General features: G+C 37.9%; 1 protein-coding gene across 2 annotated transcripts in view; it reads left to right on the forward strand.

Annotated features, from left to right (window-relative positions):
- The window catches only part of LOC106129549 (protein apterous), an 81732-nt gene that overhangs the window by 24791 nt on the left and 29347 nt on the right, over nt 1-27594 (forward strand). For both annotated transcript variants that reach the window (XM_060953823.1, XM_013328147.2), the window contains exons 3-4: nt 22873-23046; nt 24159-24415. In XM_060953823.1, the coding sequence (XP_060809806.1) occupies nt 22873-23046; nt 24159-24415 (431 nt within the window). The remainder of the gene's footprint in view (nt 1-22872; nt 23047-24158; nt 24416-27594) is intronic.

Genomic DNA, 27594 nt, shown 5'->3' on the forward strand with positions numbered 1-27594 from the left:
AATATGCGCGCACCTTTATACCAGCAATAGACTACGTTGTTTATGGTCGGTGCTTCTTTTTCTGGCGATGTTGAATTAGAGGTTAGTTTTGGCGCGAAATTATTATCAATTTATATGCAAATTTATTGTAATTGATATTGTAAATTGAATAGCAAATTTGACGCTGATTAAAAATGAAAGTATGTACGCTAAGGTTCCATAGGTATATTGGAAGACGTGATATTTTCTGCGGCTTAGCATGTGTGAGAATTTCTAATAGTCTTTTCTTAACGGATGCACGGCATTATTATTCTTTATGACAAAATAAAGTTAATCCTCAAAGATATACATAGGTATATTCAGTGATAAAAGGAAATGAGAAAAATTTCTTCTGCAAAAAAAGCACACTATTTTGAGTGCTCTAAATAGAAATCAAGAAAATTTGATATCACGTAATATGCAAGTGTTTGTCGACATAAGTTATTTCCCCGCACGTTGAAAAGTAAGCTTTGTATCTTGAGTTTGTTATTCATTCATAAAATTAAATAACTTAATAAATACATAAGTAGCTTCATTTTATATCTGGAAAAAATACTTTTATCATAGTGGTAGGTAACTTTGTGCAATGTTTTCTTATTTTTTTTATGTAACTTATATTTATTTAATATCCTGTACAAAAATAATTAATATAAAATTACGCCTGTATCCCAGACGTGTGGTAGGTGGAGACTACCGATTTCCACTTACCACGATCCCTTTCTTCTTCTTTCGCTTCTTACAAGTTCATTACTCTTTTAGTGCAAGCTCGTCGGTTTCTGTTACTCTTTTTGTTGTTATAAGTAGTTTTAGTTACGATACGACTAGAGAATGGTAGTACCGTAAACAAACAGCAATACCGTAAATAAACGCGAACCGTAAATAAATGAAAACAAGTAATCAATCCGGAAATCCACACATAAAATTGGAAAATCATTTTGTCTATCAGACCGTGCCCCCCATAAAATTCTTTATATTGCACCCTCTGTGTTAACATTCGTTTGTTCTTGTTGCGTTAATTATAAGGTGGGTTTTTGTGGTCAAAGTTGCCGGCGTTCGCGTGACGTCACGGCGGCTGCGCATACGCCGACGGATTAGCGTAAAGCGATCAAACTCGGTGGGATCACGCGAGACTTTTTCAAAGTTATTAGGTTGCCGTTGTTGGCGAAGGGCAATACAAGTGTGTTTTTATTAAGAGTGATTTATAGCTAAACTAGAAGTAAATATGTGTATACATAAGTCCCTTATAATCAGTTAGTTAAATAGATTTTAGTAACATAAGTAGTAGTAGTAGTGGCCATCAGAGATCCAAGAAACCAATTCCGAAAAAAATTGGTATTCCAAAATACCAATTAGGATTTTTCACAATTTGATTGCAATGTGGATACCATATCACTAAAAACTATGCAAATTTTCAGGTTTCTGAAAATTTATGCAAATGTGTCTGCAGGTGACTGTATGTATGTATTTGTCTGAAAGTGAATTAATCTAAGTTAACCACTTTCTTTTTGTCAGTAGGTAGGTATATTATTTTTTGGTGCCACGCTCCTTTCCGTCACGGAACATTGCGACCTTTAATCGAAATTTCAACAGCGCAGTTTAACCGGACGTGACCAGTTATAGACGAGCTTATCTCCCACAGATGCTTGTACAACTACCTCTCAACTGTGGCCCGATGAGGGAATTTTATAGATATGTGTAGAATTGGAGATATAAGTATTATATCTGCGTGTAATTGAAACGGCATGAGATATTGTTTATGTAAACACGGTCGATCTTCGGTCGCAGACGCCACGCGCTGCCGGCGTGATGACTCAAGTTTGTTGTTTACATACATACATACATATAGTCACGTCTATATCCCTTGCGGGGTAGACAGAGCCAACAATCTTGAAAAGACTGAATGGCCACGTTCAGCTATTTGGCTTAATGATAGAATTGAGATTCAAATAGCGATAGGTTGCTAGCCCATCGCCTAAAAAAGAATTCCAAGTTTGTGAGCTTATCCCTTAGTCGCCTTTTACGACATCCATGGGAAAGAGATGAAGTGGTCCTATTCTTTTTTGTATTGGTGCCGGGAACCACACGGCAAAGTTTGTTGTTTGTGTTTTTATAAAAATAAATAAGAAGTTTCGGAGATCTTTTGGACATTTCACTTAGTAGTTTTATTCACGATATATGCGGTTGGGTAGGAACTCGGTTAGTAAATGCTTTAATGTTAGTTTATGAAGTACAAAGGCGGGCTTATCCCTTAAAATGCGTGTGGCGCAAAAAGGCACAGGTTCTAATCCTACCTCGGACATGTACCAATTACTATATTCGAAGTTACATTAGTTAAAATACTAACCGATGCTCTTACGGTTAAGGAAAACATAGTGAGAAAACCTGCACATTCAGGCAACTGGATGTGTAACATGACCGATCCAATACGGGTTAGGTTTACCTGCAAAGGTTGTCTTGGTCAGACGGGAGTCGCTTCGTGTATAAACCTGACTCACCCAATCCAGGGCCGTGGTCAAAAGAGTCCTCTAAAGAGGATGCAACCGGTACTAAAGCCAAGAGGAAGACTTTAACAAAGTTGAAATTAGTTTGATTGCATTCTCAGCTTAAAATCATAAACGTAAAATGAACATCTTTAGCATGATGTCACTTCTCAGATATTTTATCAGCCGTTATCAGGGGAGGTCGGGGTGACCTCACGTGACCCGGCTCATTGATAGTCGGGATAAAGTTCGTTCAATGGATGACCACAACATGATACTGCAGGTAAATATTTACGTAATATTATTAGCTGCATCCTACTCACAAGTAGGTAGTTAGAGGTGACAAGAGACAAATAACACTGTATTGTTAAGAGATTATGAATACTCTAGCGATCCGCCCCGGCTTTGCACGTGTAGATTTTTTAGATATAAACCTTCCTCGGAAAACTGTCTTTCCAACATTGCGAACAGGAACAAAATCCGTCCGCAACTTTCCGAGATTAGCGCATACATGCAAATAGAAAATAGGGGGACTTTATAATATGTAGTGATACACAACCGACTTTATAGTTAGTTGAAGTGACACGGGCTTCAGTTTCTTTGTTTGTGAACATTGAGTACATTACAGACATACAATTGCAGCTCTTTCCAGAACGGGTAGGCAGAGCCTACATTTTTTCACTTTTTTACCGCATACTTTAGCATCATTGACGACTCTCTTCATGCAAGCTCGATTTCACGTACTTTGGTTATTTTAATTATTCCTTTTCTAGAGTTGGTTAAGGTTTTCTTTAGGTTACGGAGGTCAGACGCCTCTTTGTAAAAACAAATAACGTCTTCAAATCGCCTAGGATAGGATAGGAGAAGCGGACCCTGGGTTCTGCAGCAGGGCGCTGTGGATGTGACCGGGAATACGCTTGAACGATGAAGAAGACTTATATAGCTAAACATCCAAGATCCAGGACGATGAAAAAAAGTTCGTTTCTAATCATGCCCTGGCCGGGATTCGAACCTGGGACCTCTGGCGTCACAGACAAGCGCATTACCTCTGCGCCACAGCGGCCGTGTCACATGACCAAGTTGAAGTTAACTAATAATATCTCTTTCAATACAAGTCAGTTCACCTTTGAACGACTTAAAGTTAAAGTTTAAGGAATGCAGCCTTTGGTAACTTCCTCACTTACCAAACACAACTTTGACTAACTTATTCACTTACTGTTCTCTAAGTAGTACTAACATTTCGTTTAATTATAACTGGTTTTAAACTTTGGCATTGCATTAAACTATTTATAAATAGTGTATAATGTGTATAATGTACCTTTATTTTATCATTTTATATGTTACTAGCTGTCCCGGCAAACGTTGTTTTACCATATAACAACCCTTATCACTAAAGGGTATGAACAATAGATGTTGGCCGATTCTCAGACCTACTCAATATGCACACAAAATTTCATGAGAATCGGTCAAGTCGTTTCGGAGGAGAACAGGAACGAACATTGTGACACGAGAATTTTATACCTATAAAGATTTTATGTCGCTCGGTGACGGATAAATTTAACATGATTCGAAACGTTCGTGTTTATTGTAGTATTTATAAATAGTATTTCACTTAATTTTTGCTAATTTAACATACATACATATAGTCACGTCCATTACTCGTGCGCGGTAGACAGAGCCAACAATCTTGAAAAAGCTGAAATACCACGTTCAGCTGTACGATGCCATTGTACCATTACAACTGCATAGGGTTCTCCAATGTATTATTCCACCGATTAGTTCTCAGGTAATGGCTGGTATAATCTGTGCAATCTCTCGTTCATTCATTCACAATTCAGATAGCATCGGATGTGAGCCCGACCGTGTCTAGCAATCCCACGGCAAGTATCACAAATGATACGAGTACTTACAGCTTTATATTAAGAAACTAGCGACCCGCCCCGGCATCGCACGAGTGCAAAATTCGGAAAAAATTATACATAAAAACCTTCCTCTTGAATCACTCTACCTGTTACAAAAAACCGCATCAAAATCCATTGCGTAATTTTAAAGATTTAAGCATACAGACAAACAGACTAAAACCTCCTAATCACTACATAGTATAAAACAAAAATGTTTTATACTATGTAGTGATAGGAGGTTTCACTAAGAGTACTTACTGTAAATCGAATCGATGTAAGTACTTGTAGAGTTCTTTTTGTGTTAAATAGACCATTTATCGAGGAAGGCTATATATCACGCTGCAACTATTATGAGCGAAGAAATAATGGAGAATGTGAAAAAAAAAACGGGGAAAATTATTCGCCTCTTTACGAACACCTAGACGAACGTATCTTGATCAAATTAAGGACGTCCTGGTAAAGGGTCAGGTCAAAAGTACCCGAAACCGCCGAGCTTGCATGAAGAGAGTTATGAATGTGGATGAAGCGAAGGAAGTATGCAGAGATCGTGGCAAATGGAAAGAGGTAGTCTCTGCCTACCCCTCCGGGAAAGAGGCGTGATTTTATATATGTATGTATGTACCTACCTACCGAATTTTTTAATTACTTCGTCAACGTCGTGACGTCGCGCAATGCCGGACGGGGCGGTGCGTGATCGGCCGGCACGGGTCCGGTGTATATAAACACTGTCACGCGTTGCGCAGACGGCGTTATCTCGCGTCCGGGTCACAGGTCCGTTTATCTTAGGCCGGTGCACATGATAAGCGGGAACGTTGTTACAATGTAAACTCGCCGTTTCGGGACATACCTCGCTCGAGGATCTTGGTCAGCGCATCTTCGGAGCCGTGAGGATGGACTGGGAACGTTAGCAGGCGGAGATGCCGATCAAACTCTCCATTTGGGCGTCGCGTGGGTGGTTAGACCGAAGAGGTTGCACTCTCTGTAGTCACAAAGCTTTATTTGTATCTCGATCAAATTGGGTGCCGTGTGGTTCCCGGCACCAATAAAAAAAATAATCATCATAATAAACATCAAATAATCTCATACCCATGGATATCGTTAAAGGCGACTAAGGGTTAGGCTTATAAATTTGAGATACTTCTTTTAGGCGATGGGCAAGCATCCTGTCGCTATTTGAATCTCAATGTCATTAAGCCAAACAGCTGAACGTGGCCTATCAGTATTTAGAAGACTGTTGGCTCTGTCCACCCCGAAAGGGATATAGACGTGACTATATATTATGTATGTATGTATGTTGAAGCGGTCCCCAAAGCGACGTATTTCTTAAAAATTATTACATAATTCATACTGAGGTACTACTTTAAGATTGAGTTTCTTTTATTATTTCTTACTGATACTACTATACTTAGGGGCTTTTTTTCATTGTAAACTTAATTTTTTAATATTATTCGTCACTGCATTATGTAACAGGTTATTTTTTAAGACTATGTTCTATTAAATTATTACATTTATCAGTCATTTTTTAAAACTTCAATATAATTTACAATTTGTTGCTTTCACCGTACAAAAAGCACAAACATATACTTACTTGTTATAATCGCGTGTGACGGCCAATCGTAAAATGGTAGATTTACCGAGTCGTGGCTGCGCAGGATTGCCTCTAAATATCCGAGAGAAATGCGTCCCGTCGCCGCTCTTTTATCGAACCGCCACCTGTCACCACCCGTCCTACCACTCACTCACTACGCATGGAGGTAAAATCCTACTACTATTATAAAGGCGAAAGTTTGTATGGATGTATGGATGTTTGTTACTCTTTCACGCAAAAACTACTGAACCGATTACCATGAAATTTGGTATGTAGGTAGCTGAAGACCCAGAATAACACATAGGCTACTTTTTATCCCAGAGTTCCCGCGGGATTGATAGGGTTTCCATGCGGACGAAGTCGCGGGCGGCCTCTAGTCTTAAGATAAATTTATAGTATGTAACTCCGATGTATGAGAGTTGGAAGTCATTTAGTTTTTGATCATTTACATTTGGTTGTTGAATTTGAATCACGTGATTGATTGCAGAAAACAATAAATACATATGGTCACGTCTATATGCCTTGCGGGGTAGACAGAGCTTGAAAGTCTGACACGTTCAGCTGTTTGGCTTAATGATAGAAAAAACTGACCTTAATAAAGTTGTCTGCCGTTATCAATCATCAGTATCATCTTATATAGTTTATTGTCACATGTTATTAGGTAATATAAAAAAATTAAAATAATAAGCCATTACACACATCATTGTCTCACATTGCTTGCAATTTTGAAAGTCGGGTAAAACTCAGAATCAACACGATCATAATTCATCCAATTTTATAGTCTTATCTGATAATGTAACCGAATAACGTAGTCACCATGATGCAGTCAGCGGTAACGCCGTGCCTACCAGTCTGACCCGAGGTTATCTCAGCTATTTAGACGACATCATCATAGTCTCATACTGTACTCATACATATAGTATTTACTCCATTATTGTGGTCATATAATAGCAATAAATCATTTTATTTGGGTTTGTTCACGGCATTTTATATAATGCTGTGGAATTTGTTTTTTTTTATTCAATAATAATTCAATTCAGATTTTGTAATATACGTACTTAATACATTAAATAACGCCTTATTCCTGGAGGGGTAGGCAGAGACTACATTTTTCCATTTTCCAATTTATTGAATTTTTTTTTGTACGTCGATATACCTACTTCCCACCTTTATATAGTTCATGTTTTGTAAGAGAATTATTGGTAAACGTGTAAACTCCCTGATATAAGCATATTCCAACAAATGCTTCGCCAGATGAAAGCCAAGAAAACGGAAGTGTAACCGAAAACCATACAAATATCATGTTTACAAAACATTTGACCTACAAATCTTTGTTAGGGCAGATGGCCTATGGGGTCCCTCGATTTGACCTTCGAAATGAGACTTTACGCTGTTGTGATAATGCCGAAAATGGATCAGCCGAAGCAGTGAAGCTTGACAAACGAGCGATGACAATTATTATTGTGGTTTCTCCTATTGTGCTTTGACGTCTATATTTTGTGCTGAACAATGGAGTCACCCCAGCAGTTTCTCTGGTGTTGCATAATATAGCTTTTTAAAGTCTGCACCGGAATTTAGTGGACAATAATAATGTTAAGTTTTAAAATTTTACGCTTCTAACGTGAGGAATTGTGCTGGTAGAGACACAGACAGTTTACTGATTTGGTAAAGTTGAATTTTTTTAATAATATGATATTTTTAACGGTAACAGTGCAGTTTGTTACCGCTTCTTCTGCACTGACGCCTTGGAAGCGGCAGTAAACTTAGTTTTTAAGTAAGTAATTTATTTGACGTCAACCAATGTTGTGAAACCAAAAGATTTGACACATTAAGCGATATGAAGTATCCTATAAAATAGAATAAAAAAATTGACTTTTAAATTTTGAACAAAATATATTTAATTTTTAAAATCTAAGTAGGAATATCACGAAGACGGACGAATTTCTGAACACATCTCTCAAAATCTTATAAGAGCGTACTTATTCTCGATTGCATACAAACCGTTTGCTTAAAATAAAGAAATATTATTTGAATGACAAGAGAGCTGATGAAAGTTAAAATATCTTTAATATAATAATAAATTTTCAATAAACTACAAGAATGAATTTCAGTTCGAATTAATACGAATAAGAAAAAGTGCCGTGTGGTTCCCGGCACCAACACAAAAAAGAATAGGACCACTCCAGCTCTTTTCCATGGATGTCGTAAAAGGCGACTAAGGGATAAGCTTACAAACTTGGGATTCTTTTTTAGGCGTTGGGTTAGCAACCTGTCACTATTTGAATCTCAATTCTATCATTAAGCCAAACAGCTGAACGTGGCCATTCAGCTTTTTTAAGACTGTTGGCTCTGTCTACCCCGCAAGGGATATAGACGTGACCATATGTATGTATGTATGTAAGAAAACTTAGAATACTTAGGATGTACATAGAAATAATTATACAAATTTCTGTAAGTCTGTTTACACGTAGCTTAGCGGTAAAAAAGTAATTAACCACACCGCAAGGGTACTTGATTTATACTGTATCGAACAGTTTCGACCAGGACAATGCTCAAACATATTCAAATGTAGTCTTTTGTCGTGCCGAATGCACGAAACTAGCAATATAATGCGATTTGTCGCTTCAGAGCGCGCGTATGGGAAATAATCGCATGCTTACCGATGCGTGTGCGCAGGGTACAGACTGTATTGGAAAAAAATAAAATATTACTACTATTATAATAAATTTTTGGGTATTTTAAGAGAAAATTACCTAACTCCTGAATTTAAAAAGAGTTATTTCTTAAGACATGTAACTCTGATGGTTCATTCGTCAACGACCTAAGACACATTAAAAATTCGTCTTGGTCTTTGACAACTAGCGAATTATTTGCGTTTTGCGTATTAAGATACCTATACAAAAGTGCATTAGTATAACCAATAACCTCACAAAAACATTTTGCAACAAGAAAGCTAACATAATTAGGAGTATTGCATAAATTTAATTAAATTATTGATAACGTAACACCGTAATATTATTATTATATTATTGATAACGCAGTGAAATTTGTGTAATTTGTCTCGCATATATCTATTTATTTAATATATGTATAACCGATCGGTTGAATAATTCGTAAACATCAAATGCCTACGTAGTGTTATATGTATGTAGAAGAACAAAAACAATTACAATAAAATCTACTCAGTACTTAATAAATAGGAAGCCATTTGTAAAAAATAAAAGCACTTTGTCTTCTAATGATGACATTTCTGTGTAAACATTTTATTGGGCCGTCGACATTAAGTGCAAGGGTGGACGGCCCTTGTGGTCGTAAACAAATAAGGTTTCGGTTATTATTCGAGTTTTTTTAGTTGGTCATTGTTGTACTGCCCGCGCGCATTGTTTTGTTACAATTATTGATTGGTGTGTTGAGTGCTCTATGTCGGTATACACGTTGTTTATGGTTTTGTAGACTATCTTTTTGTTAGGGCGGTAAAAATAGAAGTGGAAATACCAAATAAAAGGATTGACTGCATTGAGGACTGTGTCTGGACGCATTAATAGCGGGATAAGGTAGCAAATTGTAGCAAATCTCAATCTATACTAATATTATAAAGCTGAAGAGTTTGTTTGTTTGAACCTTCGATCAACTATTTATAGTACGTCAATGGTTTGAACGCGCTAATCTCAGGAACTACTGGTTCGATTTCAAAAATTCTTTTTGCGTTGAATAAACCATTTATCGAGGAAGGCTTTAGGCTATATAACATCACGCTGCAACAATAAGAATCGAAGAAATAATGGAAAATGTGAAAAAAAAAAACGGGGAAAATCATTCATCCTTGAGGGCTTTAATGATGCCCAAAATAACTATTCCACGCGAAGTCGCGGGCACAGCTTGTTCTATTATAAAGCTGAACGTGGCCTATCAGTCTCTTCAAGATTGTTGACTCTGTCTACCCCGTAAGGCATATAGACGTGACTATATGTATGTATGTATAAGGTGGCAAAAACATCAGTTTATTCAGTTTTAGTATAGTCAGCCTGTCTGTAGTTAGGTGAACAAGATTTATAACGAAAAAATATTTTGTAAATTGCTTCTTCTTCTGTGCTTGCTTCATGGATTTGGCGTGTTTTGAAAAGGGTAGAAGACTATAGGACAAAAGTATCATTTAAACTGACATGAGTAAGGTATAATTATATACCTGCCGTGCTTACATATTATGACAACGTACTTATGATTTTTGAAGCGAGAGAACATAACTATTTTTTTATAGAAATCTTATCGTCAATTTACTAAGTTAAGATTTCTCTCTGTCTTTGCATTTTTGCTAGTAGCACCCTTCACTTCTTTACTTCCGGTCCCCGGGGTTCCAACTGCAAGTTAAGATATCTACATAAAAATCAACACTTTCCTTACGCAACGAAATTTTACATGATCACGTCTATATCCCTAGCGGGATAGACAGAGCCACCAGTCTTGAAAAGACTGATAGGCCACGCTCAGCTGTTTGGCTTAGTGATAGAATTGAGATTCAAATAGTGACAGGTTGCTAGCCCATCGCCTAAATGAGGAATCCCAAGTTTGTAAGCCTATCCCTTAGTCGCCTTTTACGACATCCATGGGAAAGAGATAGAGTGGTCCTATTCTTTTTTGTAATGGCGCCGGGAACCACACGGCACACGAAATTTTAAAATTTCCGATTCACGTGAGAAACGGGAGCCCCGCGTCGCCTGGGTCCGGACCCCACGCTGGCCTCATTGTGCGCGCCCGGGGTCCCGCCGGCTGTTTATTTGCAAACACAACGCGCGCCTCCCCGCTGCGCTCTGTGCTCCCCACAGATATCACAATTTGTCGCGATTTAGGTAACACGATACGCGCGGGCGCATAACTCGCTAGTGAGGGTTGCCAACTTCATGAAAATCACCCGGAAGAACTAAAATTCATGAATATATAACATAACGGGGTAAATAGAGCCTCTCTAAAATACTCTATTATCAGTTTTTGTTGAATTGGGGTAATGGCGGTTTTGACATTAAGATTAAGATAGGTTTGCTAGAACGTCGCCTAAAATAGAATCCCAAGTTAAAAAGCTTTTCCTTTGATTGAATTTACAAACTTGGGATTCTTTTTTTAGGCGATGGGTCAGCAACCTGTCACTATTTGAATCTCAATTCTATCATTAAGCCAAATAGCTGAACGTGGCCATTCAGTCTTTTCAAGACTGTTGGCTCTGTCTACCCCGCAAGGGATATGGACGTGACCATACGTATGTATGTATGTATCCGTATGTAATCCGTATGTAATTCCGGATTTCCGCCACAGTTGGCAACCCTATGCGTACTCCATTTTGCGCATTGATACTTTCGGTACTTCCTGGTTTTGTTTGGCCCGGCGCCCCCCGGCCCCCCGGGTGGTGTAAAAATATTTGTGTGGTGTTTTCTGGTCGGATAATAGAAATAGTTGTGTTACTAGTAGGTACGAGCCTCCTGAGGTAGACTAGGGGAGAAATATGGACCCATCTGCTTCACCAAATCACGCAATATGAAACTACTTTACATAAACTTATACTTTACAAAACGGTATCATACATACATAAAACCGCGACTCTCTCCGGGAGGGGTAGGCAGAGACTACATCTTTCCACTTGCCACGATCTCGGCATACTGGTTTCATTTTAGGATTTACTTGCGAGAGAAGACACGAATTTTTTGATGACCTGTCAAAATTTCACCTCATAGGTAAAATTTTAACAGGTCAGCTAAAAATGTCAAATGTCCGCTCTTAGCTAAATTTTACACATAGTTACTTGTAGAACTGAGAAAATCTTACCTTTTATATTCTTATTATCCAAAAATGCTGCGAAAAGGCTTGTCAAAATATATGAGTGCAATGTTCAAATATCAACTAGTTATCTTACAATTAAGTACATATATAAAACATTCATTTATTCATAAAATCACGTCTATATCCCTTGCGGGGTAGACAAAGCCAGCAGACCTGAAAACTGATAGTCAACGTTTAGCTGTTAGCCTTAATGATAGAATCGAGATTCAAATAGTGACAGTTTGCTAGGACATCGCCTAAAATAAGTATACAAAGTTTATAAGCCTATCCCTCAGTCGCCTTTAACAACATCCATAGGAAAGAGATGGAGTGGTCCTATTCTTTTTTATATTGGTGGCGGGAACCACACGGCGCACATGAGCGTGTCTATTTATCATCTCGACGTGCACTTAAAGTCACCGGCTATAAACAAGCTTTTATGAAAGTCTTCTAATATTATTATCGGAGGCATACCTATAAAATTTTAAAACAGTAGGAAGCGAACAGACATATAAAATATACATTTAGATAAAATTTAATAGGCATTGTAAAATACCAATGACAAATTCGAGATTTACGTTTTTTTTTTTTCTTTTTTTTATATAATTCTTCTCCATTAAAGAGTTTTACGATGTCGCTATCTGGGTAATTGACATGAGCCGTTATGCGAGATAACGCCAGTAAGTGATGTGTCAATGGATTCCGTTTCATGTCTAGGTACGTATAGTTTGTTACCGCTTCTTCTGCACAGACGCCTTGGAAGCGGCAGTAAACTTAGTTTTAAGTAATTTATTTGACGTCAGCCAATGTTGTTGAACCATACGTTTTGACAATTATTAAGCGATACGAAGTATCCTATAATAATGATAAAAATTTTGAAATTTGAATTTTATTGAATTTGTTAATTTTGAAATGGAAATAGGTACCTAAAGGCATATTTACTGTTTTATATAATTTATACAAGAAAATTTTGAATGGGTAGGGTGAGATGAACGGGAAATTTAGATGAAATCGTTATTACTGAAAAGTTAGTATTGGATCAATATATTTATAGATGTCAATTATATGATTAACTAGTGGCCGCCTGCGACTTTGTCCGCATGGAAACCCTATCGATCCCGCGGGAAGTCCGGGATAAAAAGTAGCCTACATGTTATTCTGGGTCTTCAGCTACCTACATGCCAAATTTCATCGTAATCGGTTCAGTAGTTTTTGCGTGAAAGAGTAACAAACATCCATACTGTCATCGTGTCATACAAACTTTCGCATTTGTGATATTGGTAGGATTAACTTTCGCCTCCAGCTCCGCCTGCGTCAAAAACCTTATGTCTTCTCTCAACTCCACTTTATACACATGTGTGTAAAATTTCACGGAGACCAGTTTAGTGGTTTTGACGGGTAAGACGGACAAACAAACATACAAAGAAACTTTTACATACGAGTATATAAAAGTGAGAAACACTCACTAAGCATGATATCTCAATAACTACCGGACCTATAAAGATGAAATTTGGCATGAAGGTAGATTGTAACAAGGAGACGTCCGCTATGATGATTTTCGGAAATTCCCACGGGAACGGAAGATTTTTACGCGGGCGGAGTCACGGGTGCCGTCTAGTTTATAATATTAGTACGTATGGATTATCGTAATTGTATTTAAATAAATATATATCATCAAAACGGCATAAAAATTGACAAAAAACCAACATAGAAAATACTATACTTCCTGAGATTATAAGGCGTCATTCACATTAAACAATCAGGTCTGTCAGACGTACAGACGTAAAGGTCTGTTCACACGTACGTTGTCTAAGTCCTGATAACCGTGTGACGGATGATAATCTCCCGGCTACTATCGAGCCACATTTTATCTGGCGGCAAGTGCGTTTGGGATAGACAGATCGGGTGTCATGTGATTTTTGGGTATGACAGTCGAAGATTTCAGTGAATCGATGAGCGATTGAAATGCGTTAGCGCCACAGAAATTTTATAAGGTTATCATTCAGACTAGCTGCGCTCGCGACTCCTTCCGCGTGGAATAGTTATTTTGGGCGTCATTGAAGCCCTCAAGGATGAATTTCCCCCGTCTTTTTCATATTTTGCATTATTTCTTTGCTCCTTAAAGTTGTAGCGTGATGTTATTCTATTCAATGCAAAGAAAAAAATTCAATTCGAACCAGTAGTTCCTGAGATTAGCGCGTTCAAACAAACAAACTCTTCAGCTTTATAACAATAGTACAGATTAAACATGACAAAATTGTTTGCAGTTCATCAAATTACGGACTCGAATGTTCCTTATAACGTACCCAGATTGATAATTCCAATTCTAATAATTCTGGGGTAATAACTCATCGATACAATATTCCGTGCATTAGCCGGCAATGCAGTTTATGCCGTCCGGCCCATTTAGTTGCCGGTGTAATGTGAAGTCGACTTTTTGTCCGTCTTTTTGTTCACATCCACGCGTATTTTCCACGCTGCCCAATGACGCGAAAAATCTATTTAGGGAGGCCGCCATTTTAATAGTTATTATTACGCAAATATTATATTATTATTGTACTGTTGTGTGTATTATTAATTTTTCATAACTTTTTCCTCACTTTTTATGCCACAATTGTACGTCACAAATATTATAGGTAAGTACACGTACTTAGACCACTATATCTCATTCTCATGGATGTCGTAAAAGGCGACTAAGGGATAGGCTTTTAAACTTGGGATTCTTCTTTTAGGTGACGGGGTGATAACCTGAATCTCAATTCTTTCACTAAGCCTAACAGCTGATCTAGGCCTATCAGTCTTTCAAGACTGCCGGATCTATCTACCCCGCAAAGGTTTATAGTTAGCAAGACGTGATTATATATTAATGAACGTCTTAAGCGCATGCTTACGTTATCGTTGCCAAATTTGACTAAAACTGTTGTCGCAAAAATAAAAATTAATTCAGATTCAAATAGTTAATCATCTCTGGTCGACCATCGACTACATCGCTTGGAAAGTGTATATTTTCAAAAAGATGATAGGTAAAGTTGCATTTTGTGTTGCTTTTTATTAAACTATGTGAACTTACCCTTAATGATTTCTTTAAAGTTTTGACTAAACCACACTGTTTAATAAAGCCCAAAATCCTACTAATATTATAAATGCGAAAGTTTGTATGTCAGGATGTCAGTATGGATGTTTGTTACTCTTTCACGCAAAAACTACTGAATCGATTACGATGAAATTTGGTATGTAGGTAGCTGAAGATCCAGAATAACATATAGGCTACTTTTTATCCCGAAGTCCGCGCGGGAACGATTCCACGCGGGAACGATTCCACGCGGACGAAGTCGCGGGCTGCCTCTAGGACCTACTTTAATAATTATATTAGTATAATACCCCAATTTCTTCAAAGACGTACCGTACCTCTGAATACAAGTAGTATCCAGAGTAATGAATTTCTAGACTAATGCAGAATTCGTATGCATATTTGTTTAAAAAAAATTCGGGTGAAGCAATAAGTAGTTAGTGAAATCTCATTACATATCTTAACACGCTCATAAATAATGCTCACTGTTTCAAAGTTTTTTTTTTTAAATTTAATTCTAAGGCGCTCCCAACCGTAGAAATCTAATAAATTCAGATTTCCATGCTCAGACTGAGACGCATGTTCTAGGGTACCGCAGCTAATGGCATAAATATACCATAATAGTTTCGTTTAAGTTGGTCCGTCCGTCCGTATGTCAAAGCTATTATAATAGGTGACTATGTGTATTGTAAGATAGTGATTTTGTAGGTATATTCAATGTAAGTACACATGTTACTGCGATTAATTTTGTTATGGTATAAATTGAGTTAAAACATTAAAAAAATCACGATTATTTAATAAAAAGTCAGCAAAACCATTTTACAAACGAGGTACACGATGTAGCAGTATGATTATACAGATACATTTTCACAAAATTTCTATCTCCTGTTGTCCAACACTCCACCGATTGTATCAAAAGTATTCAAATCACCAATGCTCGGCTGATCGTGGTCTATTTATGTCTGTTAACCTCGGCGGCATCAGGTAAAATGCATCATCAATTCATTCTAATTTAGCCATGCAGTCTAAAATTATGATGCTAAGAATAAATCAACCACGCCAGCCCCTACCACGGGAACTCGCAAAAACGTCGACGTCCGACGGCGACACAGTCTGAAGAAAAATTGCTTTAAATTTTTATGTAGGAATTGGAATCCTGGATCGAATGGCCCAAAATTATTGAATTGAAATTTATTTTATTGTGATAAATATGTAAACAAATTAGGAAAAGTACAAATAAGTTAGCACGGTGTGGATTTCACAATAGATTGACATGAACATACGTACACACTTTTAAAAGATACATAAAACTTGGATGTGTAGTAAGCCACTACTACTTATATTTTCTGACATTATTTTCGTAGTTTTGTTACATGTAATCGACTTTTATGGTTACGCCAGGAGAAAGAAAAAAATAGATAAAAATCCATGTCTCAAATCTAGTAAATAAAAGTCATTTTCCATCGGGATTCGGACCTTTAACCCTCATTTGAAAGCACTTTACCGCTGCGCTAAAGAGGCTGTAACAAGATAATTATATTCCATTGGTACGATAACCGCTGCGCTAGTAGAACTATCGAAATTTATATTCTCATAGTAGGGGACAAGTTTCGGCCGATTGGCGAGCAAAGCGTGACAGCGGAGCGAGCGAGCGAGCCTCAGAGTCAAACGGTCGGTGTTAATTAAGGAGCGCCATCTCTCGGTGACGCCCTATCAATCTTCACGCGACACCGCGCCATCATTTGTCGCGCGCCCCGCTAGGAATTTGGGGCGAAAGATCTGCCAGATCTATTTTTCCGGAAAAGGATAGTGTTGTTTTTTCAAGGCGTAGTGAAAAATATATTAGTTTATTTCCCGAGTTCTAAAAGTACTGTTTGCGGGGTGAAATGTAGTTTATAAGTATGGGTAGGCGTAGTTTTAAAGATTAAAACTTTATCACTTCTATCGATCTCATTATTTGGAATAATAAGCGAGGGATTGGATTGGTGATGTATCTCCCGTATCTATTAGGAACGGGATGCAATAAAATGATATGGAAAAGTCAATTCTTGATGTTATTATAAGAAACAAAGCATTACTAAACAGTGGTGACATGTAATACCCCATTAATACGAGTTCAGGAATGTCATTGATATAAAAAATATGGGATCGTTTACAACCTAGATCGGTATCTTGTCAACAACCTACGTGTTTTTGCGTTACGTTATTTTTTCTGAATGCGAGCCTTGACTTCGATACTCACTCTTATCTGCTATGGGTTCTGCTTAGAATTGTGCAACATAATTATGTGAATTTTTACATTTGAAATTGGGGCGTGAATGTCAAAACCTTAAATCCGTCAAAAATTTAAATTACAAGTCGGTATTAATTTTGGATGTATATATGTGGTGAAACCTTATTGATTTGATTAATTTGTTTTTCATTTCAATAAGTCTTTTGGTTCTTAATAAACTTAAATACCACATGTTTTCTCTACCTATATCATCACAGTTTTTAATGCTCGATGAAGTGATCTGATTAGGCCCTCCGGTTTCTATGGACATGCCATATCGATGTTCCTGAATAGCCCTCTGAACATACATGTAGCATAAAGCTGGCTTTAGAGCCTGTCAACAATGTCGTCTCATTATGTACCCTCGCTCATTACAATCGCATTATCATTACACCTGTCTCGGATAGATTTCAACTGTTCAATTATGTATTCGATGCCATTTGTGTAAGCTATGTGGTAAATGTCTTGTTTGTGGCGTTTTGATGTTCAGACAATTAGGTCATCGCAGTTGCAAGTACTATTACATTTATGCAGAGTATTTTACGAGCTAATATTGGAATATCTTGTTGATTATGTTCGATACGTTATTTACAAAGGGGTAGTTCTATGAGAATAATTTTATTTCAATTTGATTAACCCTTTTTATATGTATGTTTTCTTCGATCTTCTTTACTCCACACTTTTTCCATACTACATGTTTGTTTTTGTACATATTTTTGTTTCCATTTTTGTCTTTTTGTTATGGTGTTCTTTGAATAAATTCTTTTTACTTTTACTTTTACTTTACTTTACTTTTACTTTACTACCTTGCGTTTTTGCGTCTTCTAGACGATGTTCTTTCTAGTAATTCTTTGGCTATATTTAGTCGTACGAATGAAATTTTGCTGTAGACGTTATCATACTGTGAAATTTATGCACCGGAAGGTTCTAGTGTTTAGTTTTAATTCGAATGTTATATGATCAAAGAGACTTTCAACTTCAACATGCCAATAAGACAAAGCAGAATCGAAACTTTCTTGTAACCTCGCCCTTAGCGACAGAAAAATGATACCCAAAGAAATGGATATCAAAATACCAATACGCGGCCATAATAGGCCGAATTGGCGTGTTATGTTTCTTTGGCGTAACATATTATTGTCAAATAAAGCCTGCCGCGCCATTGTTGGTGCGAGCGTGGCCAATCGGCCTCTTTCTTGCGTGAAAGAAGGCTTCTTTGGTGCCGAATATTTGCTTGTTAAGCTGGCACGCCTGTTACAGCCCATTTTAATTTGCACGCGTTTGTTCCTCGCTTGTTGGTTGAGCGATCAACTTACTGCTGACCGCTGGACAACCTAAATGTCACTTTAACTTTTGATAATCCGGAATCACAACTCTTTCCTTAAAATTTTAAAATAAATTGAAATTTAGATTTAGTACTGAAGATAATTTCAAGAAATGCCTTTGTATGCTCTTGTCCAATCCAATCCTTGAGATTGAAAGTAACCATATTGAATAACCTCTCAAGTACGCAGGTATTTTTTAGATTTAGTATTAAGTATGTACTTATCTTTAACTTTTTTATTGATACCAACGTCCGGGGTATTTCTAGCACTTACGTTATCCCTTACAATATTTTTTTTAACAAGTGTCACGTTGACATTTATTGTGAATTCCATACTTATCACTTACTTAACACATTATCAGTGAATTTCTTTGGTGTTACAGACACGACTGCATTTTTCGCTTTATTTACAAACAAGTTTTATTTAAATAGAATTTTGTGTCCTTATTTCATCAACCAACAGAGCAGATAACAAGTAAACTGTATTCTGTTTTTTCATTGTATCCTTAAAATTTGAACATTTCGTAAAATTATAAATCAACTTGAGTGTCTTTTGTAAAATCCTGTCTTATCATTACATTTATTTTAAAAATATATATTTTAAGTGTTCTCATTTCTTGATAATTTCTGCAAACTAATTATCCGAGTTGAATTTCAAAATCTTTTAAATGAATAAATAAACCGACATTTTGATCTGGCAATTTCTAAGATTTAGAAGAGAAAATCAACAATTAGTGTTTAAAATAAACAGAATAGAATGGGCGCGTTATCGTGCCATCAGCGCCCATGAAGGCAGGCACGGAGTTTAGGCGGAACGCGTGAGGAATGGTATTAGCATATAGACAGATCGCGATTGCTGATTGTTGTTCTAGATTATATCGATACACCTATGTAATTAGCTGTATTTGTGTATGAAGGAGCCGGGGAAGAGGGTAATAGACCAAGTGGTGACCGGTTTGCCATTAAAATTAATAAAGATAGTTATTATCGCATCAAACAATGGAAGGCATTGGTAAGAATTGGATAATTGTATAGTTACAAGTTCACACATTGACACATAAATCCTGGTTATAGATACAATTTGACTGAAGGAAAGAAATGTGATCAAATATACACAAATGTAAATCATAAGACTGCGAAAACAGGGTTACAAGATACAATACTTATCAATTATCAAACCTTTCAGAATATATTATTACTTTGAGTCCTTCTATTGTGAGTTTATAACGTACTTATTTTTTCTTGATCAACAAAGCGGTGGACGATATAATGCAATATGAGCACTTAATCAGGACCGAACCGTTCCATCACCGCGCAATATATAGACTGCAACGTCGGAGATGGGTATTTGTTCACCAAAACAATGTCTCACTAACGCTGGGATTTTCGAGCGATTCATTAGCCCTCGCAAAAACTTGGGAACGCCTGGGTGTAAGGCTATCGCTCCCTATTCAAATTCTCACCTCTGGATGTGCTACGAATAATAGAGTGGACGCAGGTCAAGTGGCAGATAACATCGCTCGTGACCGAAGCACACGACCTACGGCTCGATAGCTTCATTCTTGCCTGAGATAGGCAGTGGCTCAAGTGTTAGCGGGCGAGAATGTTGCAGCGCAAAGTTTTGAAGTGCAAGGATCGATAGATTCAGTGAGTGACAATTTAAAAAATAATAAAAGAAGTAGTTATGTATTCCGATTGTAGGGTACAATGTTAGAGCTAAAATAATGAAGTTGTTTGTAAATAATGCACCAAATGAACATACAGAAGCATACAACATACATGATTATTTTTTGAATAAATATTATAACTCACCTTTATATTTTTTCTAATGCCTGTATAAAGCCTGCGAATGTTAATTTCCTTCGAGTAAGACCGTCAATTTGAGCCCAAGACTTGTTTGTTTACGCCGTGGCGTGCTTTAATTGAGAGAAATACCAATTGCTTCCGGCATTTTAGAAAATAATAACTGAAAGCCGCCTGTCAGCACTTTTTTGGCATAATGAGGGCACAATTAAGCCAACAAAAGCGATTTAGCCAGCCATTAAGAGCGTAAAGAACGCCTTACGAAAGAAAATTAAAATACTAGTGTGAATTTTTACGTCAATACTTACCCTTATTAGAGTTTTATTGCTTTTTCGGATTCCTCTCCGCTAGGCGCGCATGCCACGCTGGCTGGGAACGGCCGAGTTCTCGGAATGAGCGGCGGATAGAAAAATTAACTTCACCGCGTTTCCTTCGATAGCGGTTAAAACTGAGAATAGTTTGAATGTTTCAATTACGAAATTCCGCTAACGTTATTTGCTTAGGCGGAGGCATATTTTGCGGACTTAATTATTTTTTCAGAAATTACTTAGTGGAGTTTTAGGAAACATTGTTTGTGTTAATGGCGCTGTTGGAAATGCATTGTAAGTACTTTATAATGGAGTTAGGGGAACTGGAATTAAATATTTTTTAATTTTATTTGTTTTGTCTTAAAACAATTAAATTTCATTATGTAAAAGTTTATATACAAATCGAAATAAATATGCATGTTAAGCAGACACAGCTCAGGATTATTATAAGCTTATTTATTAGCTATACGGTCTTTAATTTCGATATAAAAGAAGACAAGCGAGTCACTTTTGAATTTTTTTAATTACACAAAATGTTGTGTCACAAAATGTCGAGGACGAAATATTCCTTATAAAGATTTAGAAAATGTATGCAGCAGTTGATCGCGATAGGGCTCATGGAAGCGGACCACACTGGGACTCCGCAAATAAAAAAGACGAGACAGAGTTCCGTATACCCAATGGACTTTTAGGGCAATGGAGTGGAGGGAATGTTAACACTGAACGAAATAGATAGCACTTTATCCGGCACATCACGCCGCTAAGTCCGCTCAAGTAATAACTCATATTTCTCACAAACATAGTTTATAATGCGCTCGAGACACATGCACATAAATACGCATGTAATACACCTACAGACTTAATTCTTAGGAACCCGACATTGGGATAAAATGAGAAAGAGAGAAATGTCGGAAGTGGTTGGGAAATATGCAATAATGAGAAAGAGGTGACGCGTGACGCGCATGTAATATCCGAATGGAGAAATTGGCTTAAATAACGTCACATAATAATTACGACTAGGTATTAGGTGGGTGTAGTGTAGGTATTATGTGTATGAGTTGTCTTTTATTTAACAACACCATACAAATGTCTGTTAGTTCTGATAATAATTATGCATAATAATAAATAAAAGATTACAGAAGCTTTAAAAAGGCAACCTTAAATGTACCAATACCCAAACTTACCAATACAAATACTAAAACGCACCTTGCGACATCAAAATCATCATTGTAACGTTGCTCCTCGCGCGGCGTCTTACTTTTTTCCCGGTCGCAACACGGGGACGTCTCACTCGGGGTCCGAACCCACTATCGGCCATCTCTTGGCCGGAAGGTTTTAATTACCCACTAAAGTCTAACCTAAGAGACTTCTTTTTTGAGTTTACGAGTGCTACATCGCAGGAATTTGTGGCTAGATCGTAAATACTGCTATAAACTGTGAGGTGATAGAATAAGTTATAAAATATACGTAGGTATATAATAAAATGGTAACTGGCTTTTGTGAGTTTACTTACACGAGTTACGTAATAAAGGCTCTTGAGGGCCAGATGTCCAAATGATAATTTTAAGAATGTTTGTGTGTGATTAGCAATGTCACTATAAATAAATAATAAATATATACGGGAATAGCTCAACGTGGCCATTCAACCTTTTCAAGACTGGTGGCTCTGTCTACCCCGCAAGGGATATTGACGTGGTTATATGTATATGTATGTATGTACCTATGTATATACGGGACAAATTACACGGATTGAGTTAGCCTCGAAGTAAGTTCGAGACTTGTGTTACGAGATACTAACTCAACGATACTATATTTAATAATAAATACTTATATAGATAAACATCAAAAACCCAGGCCAACCAGAAAACGTTCTTTTCCCATCATGCCCCGGCCGGGATTCAAACTCGGGGCACCTCCCCGGTGTCACAGACAAGCGTACTACTACTGCGCCACAGAGGCGGTCAAATATCTATGATTTGAATATAAATTTTATCTTTTTTTTTTCACTTTACACGGTGGACTAAGACAAGTCTCAAAAAGTCTAGACGCAGGCCGAAGCTTGGCTTGGAGCCACGAACCTGGGTTACTTATGAAATTAAGATTCAGGTTGACACATAAAAATACTAAAAAATCATTTTGACTTCTGGCTCTCAAGAACCCATGATAGGTCAGTCGTCTAAAAGGGGAATCCCATATTTATAACATCTTTTTAACAAGAAAAATTGCAATGAGTAGTTTTTGACGTGTAGTTCAGTTATTATTATTTTTAACAAGTAGTTTAAATTGAAATCTCTTTGTTCCAGACTGTACGGTTCGAAGCGGTGCGCGCGCTGTAACACGCCCATCTCGGCGATGGAGCTGGTGATGCGCGCGCGCGACCTCGTGTTCCACGTGCACTGCTTCTCCTGCGCTCTGTGCAACACCCCGCTCAACAAGGGGGACACCTTCGGGATCAGGGACTCGGCTGTGTACTGCAGGTATGTCCTGGACTCTCTAACAACAGGGGCTACAGCCAATAAGGAAAGTTGTAACTATTAGTGCTCTGAAGTCTTCTCCTGCAATACTCTGCTCAAGAGGACACCTTCGGGATCATGGCTTCGGCTGTGTACAATAAGGACAGTTGTAACTATTAGTGCTCTGACGTCTTCTCCTGCAATACTCTGCTCAAGAGGACACCTTCGGGATCATGGCTTCGGCTGTGTACAATAAGGACAGTTGTAACTATTAGTGCTCTGAAGTCTTCTTCTGTGCTTTGTGCAATACCCTGCTCAAGGGTACACCTTCGGCATCAGGGACTCGGCTGTTTATTGCAGGTATGTCCTGGACTCTCTAACAAAAACGGCTAGAAAGTAGGAACAGCCAATAAGGAATTGTAACTATTAGTGCTCTGAAGTGTTCTCCTGTGCTTTGTGCAATACCCTGCTCAAGGGTACACCTTCGGCATCAGGGTCTCGGCTGTTTATTGCAGGTATGTCCTGGATTCTCTAACAAAAACGGCTAGAAAGTAGGAGCAGCCAATAAGGACGGTTGTAACTATTAGTGCTCTGAAGTCTTCTCCTGTGCTCTGTGCAATACCCTGCTCAAGGGTACACCTTCGGGATCAGGGCTTCGGCTAGATTCGATAGAAGCTTCGATAAGGCAACCTCAAATTTACCAATACCCAAACTTGCCAATGCAAATACTGAAACACACCTCGCGACATCAAAATCATCTTTCTAACGTTGGTGTAGTGTGTTGGTGTGGTAGTACCCACACTGCAGGTTTATCCTGGAATCTTTTAAATCACGACGAAAGGTCTACAAAAACTGGTGGTAGATATTTAAAGATTAGTTTCTCCTGTCTCTGTGCAGTCCGGTCGACTGTGTGTACTGAAGGTATATCCAGGAATCTTTATTTTACAAGGAACAGGCAATAGATTAGTCAGTTCACTATTAGCAGTAGACCGCACTGAAGTTTTTCCTGTATTAAATAAAACGGATTATTAAAAGCTTGCAAAGAACTGGAATTTGAGCACCGAATGATCAACTGTAAGATTTTTCATACGAGAAGTTATAGCTCCACTAAACGTCATCCACCCGTTTGTTTGCAGGCTGCATTACGAAACGATGCCGGAGTACGGCCCCCACATGGCAGTTCCGGGGCCGCCGCAAATGTGCCCCGGGCCCTACGGCGGGCCCCCGCCCGGGCCCCACTACCCCCCGTACCCCTCCCCTGACTTCTCCAGGGTGGAGGCAGACGTTCCTAAAGGCGCCTTCTTCAACGGAGCCGCCGCCCCTCCGCCGCGGCAGAAAGGTCGCCCAAGGAAAAAGAAACCCAAGGACCAAGATCTCATGTCGGCTAATCTCGGTGAGTCCCGCCACATAATTCTGTGCCACCGCGAAATATCTACCTACATAATTTCCCCTCTTTATTTTACAATGTCATCCGCAGTACCTCAATAACTTGTCGTGATTACAAAGTATTTAGCATAACACAAGCCGACGCAGTAACTGCCGTACGTGTTGAAAACGCGCGTCATCGCTCGCGGCCATTTTGTGAACTCAAATATATTAACGTTGCGCCGGCTAAACGCTTACAATTTTATTAACACATTTAAAGTCAAAACTGCACTTACCTCGCCAGATTATCAGCGGCGACTTCCCGTGTGTGTGTTTTTTTATAAAGTGATTTTTTTAGTTTGTCGATATATCGAAACCAGTCCGATTATCTGTCGGGCAGCGGGGCCGACACCGCACTCAGCCCACGAAAGAATTCCCGCTCCAAAAACAACGTCGCATGTCACTAACCAAAAAATAAGTTAATGAAAATGATTAAAAAATTGAGTCGTGCGCAGAAAGGGTAATTCAATTAACAAGAAGCTATCTAAGCGGGACATGCATAGTTGAGTATGCAAACAGTATTACACGGTATTATGGGAAACGAATCGACCGTAGTAAGAACGGGGGCAGACATTTTTTTGCACTAATTACAAAGTCAATGGAGCAGAGGAATTAATTGAAAGGCATAAAAATTGCTGGTGCGCGGTTCACCGGCTCCTTAACTGAGTTATTAAGCCCCCGCTACCGATTGCCGGAATTCTCAAACTCCTAATAAATTGCCGCGGTCTATTTAACCCCCACAGGTGAAAAAACAACGGGGTGTTATAAGTTTAATGTGTCGGTCAGGCTGTGCGTCTAAATGCCGCGATCAATTTACTTGAGGTGTACGAATGCAATTGAAACTTCTTTATAAATTATAATGACAGGACTTGTAAAAAAGATATCTTTTTATGATGATAGAAGTGGCTCTTTATACTATTGCCAAAGAATAGAATAGAATATAATAGATTTATTTTCAGAATTGGATACAAGGTATCACTTATTGACGTCACATCATTTAAATCTAATTATAACTACTACCGCTTCTACTACTACTACTTAAAAGGAATTATAAAGTTGGGTTTGTTTAATACCTGTAGCTATCATCTTTCAAACAGACCTTAGGCCAAGCAAGGCTCGAAGGCAACGCTTAACTAGATGCCTTAATGATGGAATTGAGATACAAATGGACAAGCCATTGCCTAAAAGAGCAAAATTTTATAAATATTTCCCTTGGTACACTTTTACAATATTATGGCGAGTTCAAATTGTGACCGCAAAACTAGCTAGTACCATAGAACTCTGAATAATGTGAGACTATAGAAGTGGTAAGTGCTAGTGAGTGTGACGTGTCAAGAAATGGTAGTGACGTCATCGCATCATAGCATATTTTGTTTTTTATGTTTCATTTCGCATGTCAATTGTGACATAAATTTTACAGCTTTACAGGTGCGCATAAAATTGTGTGCGATGAACTTTGACTATAGCGTTGAAAAGTAAAACTTCATTCCTATAAATTCAAATGCGGCATTTCTATTGCCTAACATTATTCTAAATTCTATGGCTGACACACACTATCTATGTTTCATTTCTTGCTACCCGACAGCAAAAAGCCGCGTGTTGAATTATTAGCGAAACTTTCAATTATAAAAACGTTGCGCGCCGCCTAGCCGAGGACAACTTAGTACGGAGCCCTAGGGCTATTCTAAAATAACGCAAAAACAGGTTTCTCACGTGTCCGCCGCTCGCGTGTCGAACGTAATCCAGAGTTCATCATACCCGCCACATTTCAATGAACCGACATTTTGGTCCGCTTCTATAGGTACTTGATGATATTACGGCAAAATATCGATTGTGCGGAAATGACATTTTCGGGTTGGGACGAAACACTCCATAATCTTTACCATGGATGTCGTAAAAGGCGACTGGGGAAAAAGCTAATAAATAAACTTGGGATTCTTCTTCGTTAAATAAATTACTGAAAACTAAGTTTACTGCACTGCACCATTTTCATCGACAACGTCAACTTCACAACTATCCAAATGTGGACGAGAGAATAAATTGTTGTAATTAATTGACTTATACGAAATTTTAATAATAAAAAAATATATTTTTTACGGTTTGGCAATTATAAATACATTTACGTACAGAGTGTACTGAATTTTGATTTAGGTTAAAATCAAACTACAATTCATTACGAGGTTCCTGTGCCAAGCTCAAGCCAGATGTTTTTATCATTCAGGTAATCATCAGCCTTCTCACAAAGCACTTTCTTTACATACTCTTGCGTTGCGTTGACTCTTTTCGTACGGTGCAGAAAAATATCGTGAGGAAACCTGTATTGGCAGATTCAGACAACTGGATGTGCAGTTACCATGATCCAATATGGGTTAGGTTCCCCGGCAAAGGTGCACAGGTCATACAAGAGTCGCTTGGTGTAAAAACCTGACTCACATAATTGGAAATTATTCGTATATGTTTCGTCTTACATAGATATATATAATTACGACTTACATATATACATATAATCACGATTATATCCCTTGCGGGGTAGACAGAGCCAACAGTCTTTAAAATGCTGTGTGTGCACGTTATTCGCTTCAGTCTCGGTCATAGTACCAATTAGTTAGTTAGTCTTAAGTGAAATATTTGGTTTGTAACTATAGTGTACTTCTAAATAAAAAGCCTTTTGTAGATTACATACGAAACATTGAGAGCATTAGATATACTGTTAGCCCCTCGCGTGTTAGGAGGGTATTAATCTTAAACAAAGTTGCATCCAGTTTAACGTGTTGAAGTCCCCGCTAACCGGCGCCATTGTAATGCACTCTGATTTTGAGCTGCAGTACAAAAAGTTCATTGTTTATTGAGAAAAATATTGCATGAGAGCGGTCTAGTACTCCCATTTCATGAGATGCCTCGTTAATCTATTTTTTTTTAGTATATATCGGCCACCTGATTATTAATCTTAATACAAATACTGATGCGAGAGATTGTGATGAAAATATTTTTTTTTGAAAATGATAATATTTTATAATATTTGGAAACAAGAACAAGTAGGTACAATTCAAGTAACATAGGATAACGATGACTTCTGCAGAAGTTATGAAACTGTGTCGCAGATGTCAACGCCCACCTCCAAAAAACATTTGAATGATTTGATGAAAT

This window comes from Amyelois transitella, chromosome Z, assembly GCF_032362555.1.
Source record: "Amyelois transitella isolate CPQ chromosome Z, ilAmyTran1.1, whole genome shotgun sequence".
In the NCBI taxonomy this organism is placed as follows: Eukaryota; Metazoa; Arthropoda; class Insecta; order Lepidoptera; family Pyralidae; genus Amyelois; species Amyelois transitella.